Source organism: Neophocaena asiaeorientalis, unplaced genomic scaffold (assembly GCF_003031525.2).
Source record: "Neophocaena asiaeorientalis asiaeorientalis breed wild unplaced genomic scaffold, Neophocaena_asiaeorientalis_V1.1 scaffold490, whole genome shotgun sequence".
Classification (NCBI taxonomy): Eukaryota; Metazoa; Chordata; class Mammalia; order Artiodactyla; family Phocoenidae; genus Neophocaena; species Neophocaena asiaeorientalis.
Window position 1 is genome coordinate 3342160 of NW_020175079.1, and position 22391 is coordinate 3364550.

A 22391-nucleotide genomic window follows, 5' to 3' on the forward strand; every position below is an offset into this window, starting at 1 on the left:
AAGTCTCCAATTACTACTGATTCAACTCTGTCAGGTTTCACTTCACATATTTTGGGGCTCTGTTGTTAGTTAGGTCCACGCATGTTTAAAATCATTACATCTTTCTAGTAAGGTGTAATTATAAATAATTAAAATAATTACAATTTATCATTATAAAATGTCCCTTTTGTCCCCACTAACAATTTATTTTTGTCTTAAAGTCTATTTTTTTGATATTAGTAAAACCACTCTAGCTCTCTTTTGGTAACTGCTTCCATGGTATACCTTTCTCGATCCTTTCAGTCTTTGAATGTAAAGTGTGTCTATTGCGAACAGCATATAATTGGATTTAAAAGAAAAATACATTCTGCCTCTTTTGACTGGGGTATTTAATCTACTTACATAATATACTAACCCAATAAGGCAAGATTTGTGCCTGACATTTTTGCTATTTGTTTTTTGAATGTCTTAGATCTTTGTTGTTTTGTTACTGTTACTGTCTTCTAAATAGATATTTTCTAGTGTACCTTTTAAATTCTCATTTCTTTGTGATATTGTGATTTATAATAAGAAATATACATTATTTAAATATAAATATTAAATTATTAAATATACTTATTCTCTCCCAGTGCCTGGCATAGAGTTCCTAAAACCCTTGGAATTTCCTAAGCGATGACAACAACAACAACAACGTGTGTCTTTTGTTATGTTAATGAGGCGACTTTTGCAAAGCCCTTAGTAACCTAAGGAAGGGGACTCGTTGCCAGGGCCACCAACCAAGTGATTAGAGGGTTGGGAACTTTCAGAACCACCCCTGGACCTCTAGAGAGGGGAGAGGGGCTGGAGATTAAGGTCAATCACCAATGGCCAATGATTTAATCAATCGTGCCTATGTAATGAAGTCTCTATAAAAACCCAAAAGAAATCAGAAACTGACACACCAATGTAAAGCAATTATACTCCAATAAAGATGTAAAAAACAAAAAAAACCAAAAGGACTGGGTTTGAAGAGCTTCCAGATTGGTGAACACATGATCTGGAAGAGTGGCGTGCTTGCAAAAGGCATGGAAGCCCTATCTTCCTTCCCACGTACGTTGCCCTGTGTATCTCTTCCATCTGGCTGTTCCTGAGTTATATATACCCTTCTATAATAAACCAATAATCTAGTAAGTAAAATGTTTCTCTGAGTTGTGAGCCGCTTTAGCACATTTATCAAACCCACGGGAACCTCCAATCTACAGCTGGTTGGTCAGAAGCACAGGTGACAACCTGGACTTGTGACTGGCATCTGAAGTTGGGGGGCAGAGCACTTAACCTGTGGGATCTGATGCTATCTCCAGGTAGACAGTGTCAGAATTAAGCTAAACTGCAGGACACCCAGCTGGTGTTGGAGAAATGTTTGGTGGTGGTGGGGAAAATCCACACATTGAAACTGTGAGCAGAATCGTATTTTTTCTTACTATAACTTTCAAAATTTATTCTTAGTGGCTGCTCTTGGGATTACAATTAGCATCTTAAAAAAATCTGCTTTGGAAACATACCCACTTAATTTCAACAGTGGGTAGACAAGACTTGCTCCAATATACCTCTGTTCCCCTCACACTTCTTTCATGTCATTACTGTCACACAAATTACATCTTTATACATTCTAAGTCCATCAATACAGTTTTATAAATATTGCTTTACGCAGCTATCTTATAAAACAGATAGGAGAGTTACAAACAAAAGTACATTTATATTGTCTTCTATAAAACTTACGTAGTTACTTCCGCCAGTGCTGTCTATTTCTTCACGTGGTTTCAAGCCTAACGTACTTTCATTAAGCCCTGAGGACTCCTCCTCGTAGGCAGGTCTGCTGGTGATGAATTCTTTACTTCTTGCTTATCTGAAAATGTCTTAATTTCTTCTTTAATTTTGAAGGAAGATTAAGCTAGGCATAGAACTTTTGGTTGAAAGTCTCTTCTTCCAGCTCTTTTGAGATACCATTCCACTGTCTTTTGGCCGCCATGCTTTCTGATGAGAAGTAAACTGTTAATTTTATTAAGGTTCAGTAGTTTCTCTTAACAGATGATTTTCAGCTCATGGCAAAGCTTTGGTTAAACTGTCGGAGTTCTAAAATTCTTTGATTTTAGTTGTTTTGCCCATATTTTCACTGTTTTAGAGGGAGAGTGAGTTCACTGAGGTTCTCACTCTGTCATTTTGGAAGCTGATCTCTTGTTTCATGTTGTTTGAATTATTTTAGACAACATTCTTTAATATCTTGTAAAGCAATTTTCCTTGAATAATTATTTTTCTAGAATCTTGTAACTATTCTTACCTGGCTAGTTTTTCGGCAGAATTTTAGAATCGCTTGCTCAAACTCCAACAATAACTTCCACTGGACATCTAGAATGCTACTTTTCAAATAGCTCACCTTCTAAGAATATTCAAGCTTCCCCATCTCTTCTACTTTAATACTGCTCAGCAAACATTTAGTTTTTTTCATCCAGATTCCACTCTATTTTTTTCCCCTAGGCATTTAAAATTTTCTGCTGTGACTGTGAACTGGGATTAATATACCATGTTATTTTTTTTAAAATATAAAGCAAACACTTCCTGGGTGGCAGAGGGAGGAAAAACTGCTCATTTATGTGCCTAAAGTTAATGGAGTCAGGAGGGCTCATTCTGGTGGTGAGAGGCTTGCTTTTGTTTTTTTTCTTTGAAGCAACAGAATATCTTCGTTCAAATTAAATCTTGAGCAGAACCTCAATGCATAAAAAATAAAGGCAGCGTTGCCCGGTGTTAAAAGAGGTTGAGGGACGGTCCAAAGCCCAGCATGCACTGCCGCCTGCCCTGCTCCTTACGGCAGCCCCAGAGGGGTCTTCCTACAGCTGTGTGCCCAGTTAGCTGTCACAAACAGGAGCCCATCTGTGCGCTCCTTAGCATGAGATTTTGCTTTTTAATATTCTGCTCTAATTTAAGGTTTGAATAGAGATTTTCCATCTCTACTCAATGACTATTAACACATCTGAGCTTCAGTGAGCTCCTGCCTCACTGGCCTGGACCACTCCCATCTCTTGTCTGTCTCAGGGGTCAACAGGAGACTGAACGCATGCTTGAAGATGTGGTGACTTCAAGAACATCTGATTTCATCCTATGGCACAGAGAGACTCTATTACTTAGAAATAAATACAGTGCCCAGTTTTCAACTAAATGAGTAAGTAGATTATATTATTATGAACTTTACTTCAGCAGAGAATAGAGGAGGAATATAAGGAGGAGATGGGTCTGACAGGGCTTAGAACCACGGGACTAGAAGCATCTTTAAAATAAGCGCTCAAAAGAAAATGTGTGGTCCAAGTCTTCACAAAAGATATTTTACTAAAATTTTAGGATAAAGGAATTTTTTTAAATAACTACAATACTTCTTAAAAACTGAGTATTTAGTGATGTTTTCAACTAAGAAAAAACTTGAAACTTAAAGAACAGGTTGCAGAAAGTAGCTAGGGCTACAAGAGTGAAAGAAGATGGAAACCTGCTATATGTGTAGTGATGAGAGGCTTAAACACTTACTTTTCACACCAAAAACAAATTGTACTCATTGTTTCACTAATTTGTGAGACTAATTTGTGAGACTAATTATTCAGTGACATCATACAACAATTCCTCTTAGAGAAGAAGAGAGATTTTACTCTAATCCAGCTCACATACTACTTTCTATGGCAATCTGTATGGGAATGGAATGAGATCTAGTACAGTTTTAGATCCAAATCAGTTTCTAAAGAGTTGGTACTAAATGAATATTTAAAGAAATCTATGTAGTATTTAAAATAATTGAGAAAAAATACAATAATTGAGAATTATGACAAATTACTTTCAGGAAGTGTTATCTTAAGATGTAAGAAAGGGATGAAGATCTTAGAGGAAGCAGATACACTGACCTCAGGGTAGTACAACTGACAAAGGCCAACAGCCCATGACAGGGGAAAAGGACCAGAAATTCACTCTGCACGACACTCCCATGGTTGGCATTCTAGGCAGTCTTCCTAATTATAATTCAAAACTAATAAAGGTTGTGTACTTCCCCCTCAAAATGACTTTCTTTCAGAAGTAAACTCAGAAAAGGGACTGAGTTCTGGAAAGAGACAGTGAGGCTGAGTCCCAGGCACTCAAAGCGTGGCTGCTGTCTCCTGAGCCTAAGGATGTGACTTGCGTCCCCTTACACCCTTCTCTATGTGAAATATAATTTGTGTAATTTGTCCTTGGAAAAATCACAGTGGAGTCTGAGAACCTTCTGGGGTAATCAGTTTGTGTCCTTCAGTATCCTAAATTCAGATAATCTCAACATCCAGATATATCCTTTGATTTGTTCTTTCTCTGATATCTTGTGTCCTTGGGATCAAAGCCTCTTTCGCTGGCACCAAATAACGCCCAGTGAGGAGTTTTGGCCATGTAATCCTCGGCACTGAAAGTTTTGGATCCACCACTGTCTTCATATTCCTGGATGAGCTCCTGGAAGCGGCTGTAATCAATCCACGTCCACCATTCTCTGCCAATCTTAAACTGGCAAGAAAAAAAGTAGTCAGGTCAGAACTCAAAACACCCATAAAAAATGTCAAGTAAGCATCAAAAAATCAAAAATGAGCCTGATACTTTTCCCCTATCATGTTAAAGAAAATTCTTTTGCGCTCCAGACATCGTTCCGTATCAAAGCAGAATGTTCTATACACAGTCAAAGGAGAGTTTCTTTTCCCTTAGGACCACTTCCGTGCTGGACCCGGAAGACCCAGTCGCTGAATAAAGAATACATCCTAGAACTGAAAGTCAAGGATGTGTTTATCTTGAGCAGTATCACTGGAAGGAGATTAATGAAGTTTTCGGCATTATCATGTGTCAAGCTAATTCAGATTCCTCTTGTTGCCAGTTTTCCCTGGTATGAATTTTCATGCTTGTGTTAGCAGCACCTAGTGGAATCCCTTTATTACTAAATTTTGCTTGAGTTATTAGTGAAGCTTTAATTGATGACTTTCTAATTCTGAAACGCTAACTTAATGACTCAAACTAGCCCTTTTAGCCTAACGTGAATACAATATCTCATTAACGGAAAGCCCTGTTAAGAATTTCAATTCAATAAAGGGGAATAATCCAATTTGTACTCTTTTAAGAAAATTGCTTCTCAAAAGTCACTGTAGAATAATGATCACGAATGAAGAAAAGACAATGTAAGTTGAGGAGGCTGTGAAGGAACTACAAATTGAACTGTGAAGGCTTTTAATTCAAAGCAACCACTTGGCATTCAATCGTGTAAATGTATAATACGTTGATATTTGAGTTATAAATGGACAAATCTTTGTTATGCCACCGTTTTTAAAAAAAAACTGATTATGAACCAAGGTAAGTAACAATTTCATGTCCTAGCTGAGAAAAATATTGAAAATATTTAGGTTCCTGGATTTAGAATATTAAAATATGCTGTATTTAAATAACATCTAATTTTTTACCCAACAGCTAGGCGCTTTCTAAGGGAAAAGATGCCACATAAATGGGAAAGTTTAGTCTACCTATGAATCATGAAAAATTTTCTTCTAATAAGACCATTCCTTGAAAAGTTGCCCTAAGAGCTCTATGAATTCTACCACTCAACATGTAAAATCCACATTCCCCACCATTTTCCCTCTCAAGGCTGACTGCTCTCAAATGTTCTCTACCACTAGGAAAGTAATCACTGTCATCCCCGGGTGCTGAACCTCAAAACTAGAGTCCAAGGTGCCCCTCCTTTCCCTGGCCGCTTACACCCCAAATATGGTCAGGCCTTATCAATTCTTCCTTAGCTGTACTTCCATGGCCACATCCTGCCACTGCCTTAAGGCAGGGCCTCACTTCTAGAAGTCGGCAACAGTCTGCCGGCTGACTGACTGTCTGATTCCAGTTTGGGCTGCTTCCAGCTTCTGCAGGCTGCAGTAGATGGCTATGCCTACAGCAGAATAGAGCGCCACCACCTAGGACATGCCGTCTAAACGTCACATCTCCAACTGGAGGCCGCTCATGAGCTACCCGCCCCCTCTGGTGACTCCTATGTCGTTACCTCTGTCTGATTAACACCTCCTACTTAAGCCTCAAATCTCTTCATAAATGTTCTTTGCTCTGGGAAGTCCTCCTGAATCCCCGTAGACGACCGTGACAGTCCCCTGCCACAGGCCTTCACTGCACCCTGAACTCGCCCAACAAGAGCACGTTATACTTGCTTCCGTAGCCACTTCCCCCGTTCCCCCTGCATCCTGCCAAGACTGCTGGTTTCATGACTATTCCTGACGTATTATAACCTCTTCCCCCTTACCTCTCTTAATAAAGCTAGAAGTCCATACAATGAAAACATTTCCACCTGTTCTGACATCTCGAGAGACAGGATGGAACTGTGTTGCTCTTGGCTCCATAGAATAGTGTGGACTCTGTTCACAGTGCACTCACGATAGAGGGCACAACGTTCACACGTGACTGGAAGTGGGCTTACTTCCCAACCAGTGCAGGATTAAACATGTCATTAACTCGGATGACAGTAAAACAAGGCTGATAACAATGCCTACCTTTTATTCCTCCCTCCTACTAACATTTATGGAGTGCCAACTATGGACTTGGCCCAGTCACAGACAATTAAAAACTAGTTATAATATAACATGGTGTGTGCAGTGAGTGCACTCTGGGAATGCACAGAAAGGTAATAAACCACAGCCAGGCCCCAGGAGTTTGGCCCCGCTAAGAGTCCTCCTGGGGGTTCCCTGCTTCGCTTGCCGAGTTAAACAGATACCATGTTCTCCTCTTCCCTGTGTCTTTCCATTTTTGGGTTCAGAGCTCTAGGTCTGAACTCTGAACCCTCAGTGTCCACAATTCTGGTCTTCCTTTTCCCTCAAACTCTGACGAGAATCACTTGCCATGGATATTACAAGAGGAACTAAAAGATTAGCTTGGACTACAGCAATAGAGTTAAAATCTCTTTTCTTTGCCACAACCTACAGTAAGAAACATATTTTACATCTTGATCTAGTATACACATTCACATACACATACTCTGGAAACACAACTTTCACAAAACTACAGGCAACGTATTTCATTAAAAACTGCCAGCTGCAACCCACTGCACTGATTTCCTAACTCCTGACGCAGCCTGAAGATCTGGGCTCCTAACTACAGAGCTCTACCCTGGCTTAAACCTAATGCAGCCTGAAGATCTGGGCTCCTAACTACAGAGCTCTACCCTGGCTTAAAACAGAAGAAATTAGTTGCATGGATATGACAACTATAAGCTAATATCTGTCAACTGACAACTCGGACTGCCAATGTCTAAAAAAACAAACTAGAAGACCAAGTAAATGTGACAGAAGGCTGGTGTATCAGTTTGCCTGGCTGCATAACAAAATACCATAGACTGGGTGTCTTAAACCACAAAAGTTAATTTTCTCACGGTTCTCGATGCTAGAAGCCTAAGGTGAAGGTTCCAGCAGACAGCCCCCTTCTCACTTTGGCTTCGCGTGGCATCTTCTCAGTATGTGCACAAGCAGAGGATGCCAGTGGGGGCGCTCTGGTGTCTACTTATAAGGGCACCAACCCCATCAGATCAGGGCCTCACCGTATGACCTCATTTAACCTTCACTGCTGCCTTAGAGACCCCATCCCAAATATGGCCATACTGGTTGGCGGGGTGGGGTGGGGTGGTTAAGACTTCAACATAGGAATTTTGAAGGGACATATACCTTCAGTCTATAACTGTAGGTTACTCTCAAATTAACGCTGAGCTATAAAACCCCTAAGACAAAACTGCATCCACACATACCCCCCTCTCAAGACAATGTGAGAATAATCGCGTTGAATAAAAGCTCAGAAAAAATCAAAATATTCCACGCAAAAGGCAGAAGCTAAAAGGGCAAACTAGTATGATTGGCACAAAAATAAAGCTGAAAGTTGGAGCTGCATAAACAGAGGAATGAAACCCCAAATCACAAAATTTGAGGTTAAGTATGCTGAGACATGAGGTCACTCTGCTTCAAGAATTCCTCAAATCCAACAGTAAGGGAAGAGGAAATCTATGCAGAATTACAAATAAACTCAAAAGGTCACAGATGATCTCAAAAATACACCACAAGCGCAATATGGTCTGGCCTGACTAGACGATGCCAGGCTGCTGAGAATGTGTGTGTGGTCTTGCTGGCCAGAACGGCCAGTTCTACAGGCTCCCACCACCTAGAACAATCAAACTGTGGTACAAAGGGCCCTGTTCTCATTACTTCCATATCTTTCACACTAGGAAAATTTCATTAAACAGAATGATGACAAATAGGTCCTTTATTATTTTAAATGTTCAATAAGGTTCTATTAAAGATGTCAGATTAAACACAGGCATTTGCTTCATTTCTTCTTAAAATCTCACTAAAATTACTGTAAAGGTATTTCTAAAAGATATGTAACTTATAAAAACAAAGAGGTCAGGAGAGGAGAAAACAGTATCAAACTTTTAGAAGCTTAAAAGATGACAGATAAGCAATAACTGGCTTAGCAGACCCAAGAGAGCTGAATCCTAAACCAGCAAACAGAAAAATCCAAGATTCAACCCAATTTATGCTTCAGAATTCCCCAAAGGCCCCAAACTGGTAGCGCCAGTCACCCCTGGAAGTGGGGCAGAAGAGGCCCCAACTCCCCCCACCCCACCAAAAAAAGAGCCCAAAGACTGGTTTACATTCTGACTAAGAAATTGTTAGAATCTCAACTTTCTGACCCCCTGGACATACACACAGCTGAGCACCTACCCAACCCACCCACCCCACTCCCCAACAGAAGACAAGAGGTTTATTCTAGGAAGACAATAAAACAGAAAATCTATGGACTATGGGACAGCAGGTACAGCGGAGAACAGGGCTGTCACACTGAAAATGAGAGATCAGAACAGCCCTACTCCCTGCTTCCTGACCCTTGGTGGCCATGAAGACTTCTTGGGTTCCCTCAGGAAATGGCCCAGGTAGATTTCTCTAAGATAAAGTCAAGCCCAGTCTACACACTTAGGATTCTCAGTACTCTTTTTAGTCTCACACTTAAATATGAGCAGACAACTGACGATCATCTGAGGAAAACTTCTAACATGGAAGAGAGATAAAATAAACAAAAAGAAAAGAGTAACAGAGTAAACAGAGCCTAGGGTAGGGAGGAAATGACAAAACAAAATAAAAATCCAAACAACTAAACTAAAACAATTATCCTCAGAGAAATGAGAGATTACTGTATTCATTTTAAAAAGTTACACTATAAAAAGAAACACTCAAAGAATGAAAAAGACTTTAGATGTTAAAATGATAGAAATGGAAATGAAAGATTCTTGAGAAAGTTAAGAAGTAATATTTTAAACATTTCCTAGAATGTAGAATAAAAAAGAAAGATAGAAAATAGGAGAGAAATATAAAAGAAAATTTAAGGACTGGCCCAAGAGACCCAATTTTTAAATAATAGGAGTTCCTAAAAGAAAGGAAAAGAAACAGGATAGAGGTACCTCAATGAAATAATTCTGGAAAAAATTTGAGAAGTGAAGGCCATGAGTTTCCAGACTGAAGGGGTCCATAATGGATGAAAATAGACATACTGTCTGAGGTCCATCTCAGTGAAATTTCACGGAGGGAAAACAATGGAGACAAAGGGAAATCTAACAAGGAAAAATGGTCCTGTACAAAGGATCAAGAATCAGAAGGCCTTCAGAGTTCTCAACAGCTACACTGAAAACTTAAAGACAGGGCTCCAATTGCACAGGGAAAATAATTTCCAATCTAGAATTCTATATCCAGCAAAACTATCAATCACATGTGTAGGGAGAATAAAAATATTTTTAGAAATTCAAAGTCTCAATAAATTGCACCTCCCACATACCCTTTCTCAGGAATCTTCTGGAGGATGCTTCACCTGAATGAGGGAGTAAATTAAAAATAGACCTGAAAAAACAGGAACAAGATACCCCACACAGGAGAAAGCTAAAAGAAACCCCAGTAGGACAGCGGTGTGTCCAACGTAGGTGGGTCAGAAAGTGCCCCTGGAGAGACTCCTTTAAAAAGATGAACCTGATAGAAAATTCAACACATCTGAAAGTCTGAAAGGAGAAACAGATGATGGCAGAGAGTTCAAGAGTTGATTTAGCTCAAGAACATAGAACAGACAAAAAAAAAAAAAAAAAAAAAAAAAAAAAAAAAAAGACAAATATTAACTCCGGGAAAACCAAAAAGTTGTGCCAGAAACAAATGGCAATCATAAAAGATTGCACTGCTCAACAGTGAATACTATTCATATGGTCATAATAACGCATAAAATTATGGCATATGTATGCTGGGAAGGTGGGAGAATAGGAAGTGTGTGATGAGAAAAGGTAGAAGAAAATTTAACCCTCATCTTCCATAATACAAAGTAAAGACATAATGAGCAAACAGAGAAAAGCAAAAAATCATCACTGTAGGTATTCTGTACAAATATTCTTCCACATGATACTGTAGTATTCTTTATTAAAAAATCAAATGATCAGCACCTTTAGGGAAGATCCTTTATTATATGTTATATATATATATATATATAATCCTATAATATAATCCTATATTATATGAAGATGCTTTATATATGTCACTTTATTTAGCTACCACAGTAACGTTGTAAACAGAGTTACCCCTATTTTGCAGATAAGAAAAATGAAAAACAGTGAGGCTGGGATCTGAAAACAGATATACCAGTACAAAGTTCAGGAGTTTCCCCAAGACCACTCCCAATTCTGCCACCAATTGCAAATTTAGGGGTTCCCAAGCTCACCTTCACGTTTGACAATTCACTACAAGGACCCACAGAATTCACCGAAAGCTGTTATACTCATAGTATGGCTTATTACAGCCTAAGGATAGGGATTACAATCAGCCATGGGAAGAGGCACACGGGCAGAGCCTAGAAGAGTTCCAAGCAAGGAGCTTCCCGACGTTCCCCCCAGTAGAGTCCTGGAACATGCTACCTTCACCCAGAACGATGTCTGACAACAGGCGTGGAGTACCACCAACCTGGGGAGCTCACCTGAGCCTTGGTGTCCAGGGATTTTAATGGCGTTTGTGCACCTAGACTTAGCTGCTTGCTGAGTGGCTGACCTTAGTTTCCAGCCTCTCTGGAGGTTGAGCAGGTCCTGTGGAGACCAAAGCCCCACCCCAAACCACATTCTCAGCATAGACGATCTAGTGTGACCCAATGTGCCTCCAGATGAGCAAAGACACTCTTGTCAGGCAGGACATTCCAAGAGCTTAGAAATCACCTCCTGGAAGCTGAGGACAAATGTCAGCCCTTTCTTTCGGTAAAATTAATCCTTTATTGGATAACCAGACCTCAAAGTCCACATATAGAGAACAAAGTAGAATAATACAAAAATAAGAATCATACATACCATTTTCATTTTCATACTCTTAAGAAGAATTTATGTGATCTTAATATCAATTATTTAGTAGTTGGCTCCTCCAAACATACAGTAATACTTAGGAACCACACAACTAGAAAAGCACTGGTTAAAGGATGGAACAGGAGCGCTGCCAGACCTTCTCAGAACTCAGAAGTTAACTGGGAAGGAGTAGAGGGAGTCCTAAGGTAGTTACAGGGAGAGTGACTTTGGAATACAAAAAAAAGAGTGCTACACTGAATTTCCAAGGTTTATGAATTTTGTTCTCACCTGTTGTAGCTACAACTGCATTGTTTGTTCTTTGGGTAAGAGGAGGCAAAGATCCCAAAGACAGACTTCAAAGTGCACCAGACTGCCTGTGACAGTGAGATGTTGAGAAGAGTTGCCCCCTTTTTCTGAGTTTACTGGTGATAAGTAGCATTCCCATGGCACAGCTGCCTGGGGAACCATTTTGAGAGGCAAAACTACAACAATGCCATTGAATTCTAGATATATCTAAGTGCAATTAAAAATTTTTTATCTGGAAACTCAGTTTCTGGAGTTTCAATCTTAATCCCCCATCCTGTTGGAGTAGCGCTAAGTCCTCTCAGTAGTGTCACCAAATTGCCAATTTTCTCTGACATTTTTCTGAAAGTAATTACTGGGAACAATCAGGTCTCTGATAAGAATGAGTTCCACATGTAACACAGAGGGGAAAATATTCAGTTAGTAGAGTTTGTTAGGAAAACACTGCATGAAACCCTAATGGAGACATACAGTTCCCTTCTTATTCCAACAGGGGAAGGTGTGGGAGGTGTCACTTTTTTTCATTCCCTCCCTTTACAGATTGTGAGTTTATATATCCAAGAGGGAGGCCTCTGTGATCAGTGCTTAATTACCTACAGGGCCTCAAATTCGGCAAAAACTTTCTCAGTGTTGATGATCGTGGTGAAGATTAAGGAGATGCTGCTTGGTGAACATGGGATGGGAAACTGCACCTTGTTTTCAAGGGACATTTCCCTTTCTCCACCGTGCCTGACTGCTCTGTAGCATTTGAGAGATGGTATAATGTAGTGATCCAAAGTAGTCTTTGAATTTTGAAAGATATGGAATTGAATTCTAACTATGCCCTATTTGTCCCTGGAGAAGATCTGTACTCTCTGGGCCTGAGATTCTTCCTTTGGAACATGAGGAAAAATAATATTTATGACTCATAAGACTTTTTTAAGGATTAAATGAATTAATGCATGCATAGTGTTATCAAAGTGACCTTAATAAATGTTACTGGTTGTTGAGTTTAACAGCAGACACTAAAACTAAGGAATAACACCAGACATCTCACTGATGATGAAAGATACTAGAAGATAATGAAAAGATTATGCTGGAAAACAACAAAATGATACCTTCAAAGTGCTGGAAGGAAATACCTCAGCTTAGAGTTTTCTACTCTGATAATTTATCATTCAAGAGCAAAAGTGAAATAAAGATGTTTCAGAGGAAAAAAAGACTAAGTTTACCACTTACGTCATCAAGAAGGAAACGGAACCCAGCAGGAACAACTGGGATGCAAGTGAGATTTACATGGATCCATCAAAACATGTATTAATTGCAGGAAAGAGTACTGGAAAGTCCCTGTAATTGTGCTGAAGGAGGACAGCAATGTCAATTAACTTCAGAATTAAACTAAGTAAAAACTTTTTTTTTTTTTTTGCCGTATGCGGGCCTCTCACTGTTGTGGCCTCTCCCGCTGCGGAGTACAGGCTCCGGACGCACAGGCTCAGCGGCCCTGGCTCACGGGCCCAGCCATTCTGTGGCATGTGGAATCCTCCTGGACCAGGGCACGAACCCGTGTCCCCTGCATCGGCAGGCGGACTCTCAACCACTGTGCCACCAGGGAAGCCCTAAGTAAAAACTTTTAAAATATAAGAGTACAGGATTCTGGGAAGGTGGTGCAGCAGGAAGCATTAGGAAGACTTCTCTCAACCCAGACAAAAATTATACTGGCAGAATCTTGCCTGACATAAATATTTTGGAACTCTGAAGTCTACTGAAGGTTTGCAACTTTGAGGGGAAGGTTTGAACTGTAAATTGTAGTTAATTTCAGTTTAGACAGGCAGTAGCTACCCACCCCTCACTCCCCATGCCCACAGCAGGCGGCTGTAAACATGTTCCTGGAGCAGCCTGCATGCAGCCTGTGGGAGACAGGGTGGGCACTGAGGACCCTGTCCTCCAAACACTGGGGATCTGTCTTCTGACCATCAACTGCTGCTTCTGATCTCAGAGGTGTAAATAGATTAAATTCTGCAATCAAAAAACAGAGATTGGAAAAACGGATTAAAAAACCCGTAATCCAGGGCTTCCCTGGTGGCGCAGTGGTTGAGAGTCTGCCTGCCGATGCATGGAACGCAGGTTCGTGCCCCGGTCCAGGAAGAGCCCACATGCCGCAGAGTGGCTGGGCCCGTGAGCCAGGGCCGCTGAGCCTGTGCGTACGGAGCCTGTGTTCCGCAACGGGAGAGGCCACAACAGTGAGAGGCCCGCGTACCGCAAAAAACAAACAAAAAAACCCATAATCCAACTATATGCTGTTTACGAGTGCTGTACTTTATGTCCAGTGACAAAATAGGTTGAAAGTGAAAGGATGAAAAAAGATATTCCATGCAAATAGTAACCAAAAGGAGAAGTGGCTATAATAATATCACACAAAATAGACATCAAATCAAAAAGAGACAAAGAAGGACATTATATATCAGTAAAAGGTTCAGTACAGCAAGACAATACAACAATTATAAACATTTATGTACCTGATCACAGATCATCAAAATATATGAAGCAGATATTGACAGAATTGAAGGGAGGAATAGACAGTTCTATAACAATAGTTGGAGACTTAAATATCTCATACTCAATAATGGATAGAACAACCAAACAGAAGATAACTACAGTAACAAAGGACTTGAACAACACAATAAATCAACTAGATCAACAGACATACATATATAAAAGTCCTAGCCAGAGCAATTAGACAAGAAAAAGGAAAAAAAGCATCCAAATAAGAAATGAAGAAGTAAAATTATCTCTGTTCAAAGACAATATGGTTTTATACATAAGCAAGCCTTCTCTTGAGAATCTGGCACTTGAGACTGAACCAAGTGGTGGTGGATGCTTGAGCTAAATTGGGGCTACAGCAGCCATAACAAGTGGTTTGAAAATGAAGAAGCAAAAGAAGCCATGAGAGAGGAAGGGAGGAAGGGAATAATGTCCTTTGTTATCTTCTAGAAATTTTATAGAGTTATAGTTTATGTTTAAGTCTAAGGTACATTTTGAAAGTTGTAAGATCATCTCAAAAGACACAGAAAAAGCATCTGATAAAATTCAACATCCGTTCATGATAGAAACTCTTAATAAATTAGGCAGGGAAGAAACATATCTCAACATAATAAAGGCTGTGTAAGACAAGCCCATACTCAATGTAAAAGGCAGACAGCTTTTCCTCTACGATCAGGAACAAAACAAGGATGCGCATTCTCACCACTCGTACTCAGCCCAGTACCAGAAGCCTTAGGTAGAGCAACCACGCAAGAAAAAAATAAAATTAAAGGTCTCAGAATTGGAAAGGAAGATGTAAAACTGCCTCTATTTGCTGACGACATGAACCATGAAAGAAAAATTGATAACTTTATTAAAATGAGAAACATTTGCTCTGAGAAAGGCACAGGTAAGAGAATGAAGAATCGAGTCACGTAGACTGGGAGAAAATATTTGCAAAACATATCTGATAAATGACTTGTATTCAAAATATCTTTTAAAAACTCTTACAACTCAACAATAACAAAACAACCAATCCAACTAAATAAATGGGCAAAAGATCTGACCTCCTTACCAAAGATGTACAGATGGCAAACAAGCATTAAGAAAAATATGTTCACTCATGTTTCCATGCCATTATACGCTTTTCAAAACCTACAGAACTTTATAACACAAATACTGAACCTTAAAGTATGCAAGTTTAAAAAGTCATTTAGGAGGTCAGGGGAACCCAGGAAGAGGAGCAGACTGTGACAAGAGAGTCTACTAAATTACAAATGTGTGAAATAACTTCAGTGAAGGGGAGGGGGTGGAAAGGGCACTGACCTAAGTAATTTTAAAAGTAAGTGGAGCCTGTAAGACTAAAGGCAAAAGAAACTAAGCATAAACACTGTATTCTAGGGTTAAAAATTCTGATACTGCTATATATTTTATGTATACTGGAATTGAACAATTAAGTAAACAGATGACTGGTAATAGGAGCTAGGATTAGAGTCTCACTGTTGGAGTGTGAATTTATAAATAAGCAAGGAGAGGAGACTAGGATGAGTCATGTGGTAACAGATTAGAGTCTGAGACATCAGTATGTTTAGCTTAATATAGATACAAATGGTACATATAGAAATATTTACCTACACGTGTATATACGAAGGTTAGGATTGATATATACACATAAATTTCTTTGCTCTGTCATCTAAGAGGGCCTAAAACAAACAACACCCTAGTAGCAACGAGCACACCTTCACCCAGATCTTGGTTTCTAACACCATTCTCCGATAAAGAAACCACAGATCCTGAGAGAAATGGCTGATTCTAGGACTGGGGCAGGAAATATACAAGATAAGCCTGGAGCTTCTTGTGGTGCCAGAAAGAAAAGAGCTCAAAATGAACAAACCCCGCCCTCCCCAAATACACACATTGATGGGGGTATGTAAAAGAAACACAGGAGCCAACTAAAAGAGCTCTTAATGGACAAAGCTAGCATAGTTTGGGCAAAAGTAATAAAGATGAATTGGATTATAACCCAAAGTTATAAAATAAATATCCATGAGCCTATATTGATATAAAAATGATTGAATAAATTAATAAATCGGAAGAAGAGACAAAGCTGTGCAGAAGAATTCCAAATAATTTGTGCAGATATTCCACCCTCAAGGATGTGGAGTATAACTCTCACTCCTTAGATATGTGCTGAATATACACTTCTCCTGAAGCAGAGGGGAAGGAAGGATTTTCCTACAGAAAGGGAGAGGGGAAAACAAACACTGACAAACACTACCACAGCTTGCTGATCAAGGTCAAAATCAAGGGAGCTTGATATGATGTGATGAAAATGGCCCTCTACCTCTGTGATCTTCCTCCTAAAAACCCATAACACAAGTCTCATGAGAAAAAGGTTGGACAAATTCCAGTAGTGGTGCATCCTACAAAATACCTCCTGACTACTCCTCAAAGTTATGGGACCCTAGAACAGAAAAAGGCCATTAAGTGAGACCTAAGGAAATCTAAATTATGGACTTCAGTGAATAATAATGTATCAATATTAGTTTATTGATTGTAACACATGTGCTATATACCAATGTAAGATGTTAATAATAGGCCAATCCAGGGCATACAGTAACCCTCTGTACTATCTTCTCAATTTTTCTGTAAATCTCAAACTGTACTAAAACATAAAGTTTATTTTAAAATAATAAGGAATTAAGTTTAAAAACAATGCTATGTGGATTCTGCAAGCCATGCATATAACCTACCACTTGGTTTCCACAGACAGTGAACCACTATAATTGGACATTACCAATATGTAGAAAGGACTTCACATTTCTGAACTCAAATGATCAAAGTATATCAGATTCATCATGGTCTTACTAGTTTGCGGACTGACAGGACCACAGTTACATTTAAGCTGCTAGGCTGGAAACCCAGAAACAGAGGGCTGACTGTACCTCCTTCTCCCAGCCAGCCCCTCCAAATCACACAGAGAGACCGACCCTCCACTCACCAACTATCTGTAGTCATCTCTCTGTCCCTCTAGCTCAACCCTGGAACTGGAATATGCTGACTTATTTATCTCAATATGAGTCTTTTTTATATTTCCTTTGTTCAAAGTCAGAGACGCTCACTGAACTTTCTACTCCCATCTACTCTTCCACCCACTTAAAAAACCTACTTCTTATCAACAGCAGAAACTCCGTTATGTTTCTGTTTAGTCTGAACATCACTTCTAAATAACAAAACTGTTCTACACAGATATTAAAAAGTAATCATCCATTAAAAAAATATTCCACTATTAGAATTCAGAAATGCTTTGCCTGTGGTGTAGCATATGGCAATGAAAAGATCACACTGCACTGCAAATGACCACAGAGTATTCTGGGAATGGATAGAGTAATACAAATTATAATAAACTCTCCAGAGGCTAATTCATGTTGTGAAAACCTTGCAAATTTAATGCAGGACCTTTAAAGGTCAACTAAATATAGTCAATCCATGCTTGGGGTCTCTCTAGAATTTATTTATTTATTTATTTATTCATTCATTCATTCATTTACAATTCACCTTACATTTTGAGCTATCCTGGTTCAGAGAGAATTTCAAATTTTTGAAAGGCCACAGTTTGGGGATTTTAAATGCTGCACTTTCTGGCAATGTTCTTATTTTTACTAGCCCACTTTACTAGAATCAAAAAAGTACAGTACAGTAGGCAGGAGAGACTTTCAAAAGCATGAATGGGCATCAGTTTCCTGCTGCAGAAAAAACAGAGGAATGATGAATGAGAAAACAACTGGATTTGACAACTAGCAGGTTACTGATGACCTATAAAATAGCAAACTCAACAGTAAATATTCATTGAATAAATGAATGAGTAAATAAATAAGGAAGAAGGTAAATAATTACCAAAATTAGCAAGGAAGATGGAACAATGTCTCTGATTTCAGAAGGCAAGACAATGAATAAGGAAAGAAAATGAAGGTGAAGAGCTTGTTAATTCACTAAACAAACACTGAGAATCTAATATGTACCAGGTACTCTAGGAGGTGCTGGGAATGACAGCCCTTGTGTTGTGTTCCAGGAACCCTAACTTCTTAGAGAAAACAGCCTTACAGATGTGCATATAGCTCTGAAAGAAGCGGTCCCCAAGGAGGTTTGTTTTACAGTTTTAAAAAGCAGAAATTCACCAGATGAAGTGGGGTAAGGAGGGCAGGTCTAGCAGAAGAGATACCTTCGGCAAATACACAGAGGAAAGAAACAACATGGCAATGCCTAGTAGAGGCCCGGGGAGTGGGCGTGAAATGAAACTGAAAGGACTTGATTGTGAAGGCCATTAAAACCAAATAAAATGTTTAGGTTTTTCTCTTGCATTCTCTGTAAGATGGCATGTGTTTCAAAAATACAGCAGAGAAACAATAAACTTGGAATTGGCAACAAAAACAATGAGGATGTTGAATAGTCAATGCCCACTCTCAATTATTTGTAGACTAAATGATCTGTTTTGTGGATTTTGTTTTTGTCTTTTTCCTTTGGTTATACTTTTTACTTTTTACTACCTTAAAAAGGCATTCATCTGCAAATTGCTAGCAATTCATCTGCAAATTAGGCTTCAAATTGCTAGTCTAATTATTAAATGGGATTTAATGGGGTCTGATTAGGATTAGGGTAGTAATTAGGATACCCTTTCCTAGGCATTCATTTACTACCCTTAAAAAGGCATTCATCTGCAAATTGCTAGCCTAATTATTAAATGGGATTTGATGGCGTCTGATTAGGATTAGGAAAAGATCTTTTCATATAAGTTCCTGAAAAACCTTTCCAGTAACACTACAGAGGTAGCCATGCAACCATACTGGGTGACACTTTTAACATAAGCAAACGAAATGAGTTTACGTGCAAATAATCTAATAATAACAAGCAGTGCCACGTGGACCGGTTATTACTGTTCACTGGGGAGATAGTAAACAGAAAACAATAAATGTCAAAACTGTCTAGTCGTAAGTCTTCTGTCCTGGACAAATGTATTTCTACAGCTAAAACCCCTAGATATTATATATAAAACAAACGTAAGAAGGCTCTGAAAGGTGGAGATAAGAAAGCAGGTTGGCTAGGGACCGCAGGACCTAAGGAACGTAGTGATACGTTCCCTGGGTTTTAATTTTGGCTCATATATCCTGGACTGGGCACGAGAATTCAGAAGCCTGGTTAAAGCCCACAATCTAGAAACACCAATGAGCACTCACAATTAAAAAAACAAAAAAATTAAGCCTCAGATAAACCTCAGATTAAGCCTCCCTAGCCAAAGGACTAGGAAAAGGGCAGCCAAGCAAGACAGAAAATTTTACATAATAATCCTAGGCCAAGAGAAAAACTGGTCAGCAAACACCTAGTGGGGATCCTAGACTTCCACATTCGCCCAGCTGTACTGAGCTGTACCCTCTCCCTCCCACTGCTGGGGAGGTGTCAGAGAAGGTGCAGTGGGGAATCCTGCCATCCCAACCCCCCTCTATTGTTTCAGTGGAGACCCTGTAGAGATTGGCAGGGTACATTAAAAAAGCACCAGCCAACTGTATATTGTCTCTAAGAGACTCACTTCAAATATATGATACAGGTAGATTGAAATTTAAAAGATAGAAAAGATATACAATGTAAACAAATCAAAAGAAAGCAGAAGTGGCTATATTACTGTCAGATATTGTACACTCCAAGGCAAAGAAAATTTATAGGAACAAAGAGGGACATTACATAAATGAAAAACAGGTCAAATCCACCAAGACGATACAGAAATCCTAAATGAGTATGCACCAAACAACACAGTTGCCAAATATATAAAGCGAAAACTGACAGAACTGAAAAGACACATAGAAAAACCCACACTTACAGTTGAAGACCTCAACACTTCTCACTCAATAACTGATAGAACTATATAGATAATCAGCAAAGATACAGAAGAACTCAACACCACCAACAACCAACAGGATGAAATAGACATTTACAGAACACTCACCCAACAACAACAAAATGTATATTCTTGGCAGGGGCACACAAAATGTTTACCAAGATAGATAACATCCTAGTCCACAAAACAAACCTCAACAAATTTAAAAGAACCAAGATCATAGAGAGTATGTTCTCTGATTATAAGAGAATCAAACTTGAAATCAATAACAGAAACACAACAGGAAAAAAAAAACCCAAACACTAGGAAACTAAACCACAAACTGCTAAGTAATCCATGGGCCAAAGAGGAACATTTAGAGCATTAAATGTTTACATTAGAAAAGAGGAAACGTCAATAATCGAAGCCCTTATCTTAAGAAACAAGAAGCAAAGAAACCCAAAGTAAACAAAAAGAAGGACATAATAAAGAGAAGCGCAGAAATAGATGAAATTGAAATCTGAAAAATAGAGAAAAACCTATGAAACAAAAAGGCAGTTTTTTGTTTTAAAAGATTTTTCTTTTTTGATGTGGACCATTTTTAAAGTCTTTATTGAACTTGTTACAATATTGCTTCTGTTTTATGTTTTGGTTTTTTGGCCACGAGGCATGGGGGATCTTAGCTCCCCAACCAGGGATTGAACCTGCACCCCTTGCAATGGAAGGTGAAGTCTTAAGCACTGGACAGCCAGGGAAGTCCCCAAAACATGGTTCTTTGAAAAGACCAAGAAAATCAACAAACTGAATAAACCAACAGAAACAAAACAAAGAAGACACAAATCAACCAAATCAGAAATGAAACAAGATGTTGTACGGACACTGAAAGGAAAATAAAGTAATACTATGAACAATTTATTCACATAAACTTGACAACTTAGATGAAATGGACCAATTCCTTGAAAAGTACAAACTACCACATCTCACCCAAGATGAAAGATAATCTAAATAGCCTTGTAACTATTATAGAAATGTAATTCATAATTTAAAAACTCCCCCCAAAATATGCTTCTAAGCCCCGACAGTTTCACTGGAGAATTCTACTAAACATATAAAGAAGAATTAACACCAATTCCACACAATCCCTTCCTAGAAAACAGGAGGAAACCTTTCCCAACCTGCTTTAAGAGGCCAGTTATTACCCTAATACTAAAATCATAGACAGTATAAGAAAAGAAAACTACAGACCTATATTCCTCATGAACATAGAGGCAAAAATCTTTTTAAAAATATTAGCAAAAAGAATTCAGCAATATATAAAAAAGAAATACACACTATGACTAAGAGGGGTTTATTCCAGGGATGCAAGCATGGTCCAAAATTCAAAAATCTATGTAATCCATCATATTAATGGGTAAAAGAAGAAAAATCACATGTTCATAGCAACAGAGAAAAAGGATATGACTTAATAATTTTATTGTGAATAAACACCCATTCACAATAAAACCCCTCAAAACACTAGAAATAGAGGGAAACTTCCTCAATTTGGAAAAGAGCAAGTATAAGAAACCTACAGCTAACACAAAATTAAACAGTGAAAGGCTAAATGCTCTCCCCCTGAGATAGGAAAAAGACAAGAATGTCCGAAATCACTGTTCTTATTCAATAAAGTACTCAAAGTCTTAGTAAATGTAATTAAGTAAAGGAAATTAAAGGGATGCCAATTGGAAAAGAAGAAACAAAACTGTCCCTTTTTGTAGAAGATATAATGGTCTATGTAGAACACCCCAAGAAATCTACTAAAAAAATCCTGCTGGAAATAATAAGTGACTCAGCAAGGTTGCAGGATATAAGATCAACATACAAAAATTAATTCTATTTCTACAGAATTCAGTGAACTTGTGACAACTGAAATTTAAAATGCAATACCATTTATAATTGCTAAAACAGAAAAATACTTAGGTATAAACCTAACAAAGTATAGGACCTGTATACTAAAAACTATAAAATGCTCATTAACGAAATCAAAGATCTAAATAGATCATGTTCATGATATGCAAATTAAGACCCACTGAGATCTTGACAAACCTGTTAGAACAGCTAACCTAAAAAATGACAATACCAGGGCTTCCCTGGTGGCACAGTGGTTGAGAGTCTGCCTGCCGATGCAGGGGACACGGGTTCGTGCCCCAGTCCAGGAAGATCCCACATGCCGCAAAGTGGCTGGGCCTGTGAGCCAAGGCTGCTGAGCCTGCGCGTCCGGAGCCTGTGCTCCGCAACGGGAGAGGTCACAACAGTGAGAGGCCCGCGTACCGCAAAAAAAAAAAAAAAAAAAAA

General features: G+C 38.9%; 1 protein-coding gene across 2 annotated transcripts in view; it reads right to left on the reverse strand.

The window, feature by feature from the left end:
• Positions 1 to 693: 693 nt before the first annotated feature.
• LOC112412445 (S-adenosyl-L-methionine-dependent tRNA 4-demethylwyosine synthase) overlaps positions 694 to 22391 on the reverse strand; it is a 154176-nt gene continuing 132478 nt past the window's right edge. For both annotated transcript variants that reach the window (XM_024764137.1, XM_024764138.1), the window contains exon 16: positions 694 to 4521. In XM_024764137.1, coding sequence (XP_024619905.1) covers positions 4300 to 4521 — 222 coding nt within the window. In that variant the 3' untranslated portion in view covers positions 694 to 4299. The remainder of the gene's footprint in view (positions 4522 to 22391) is intronic.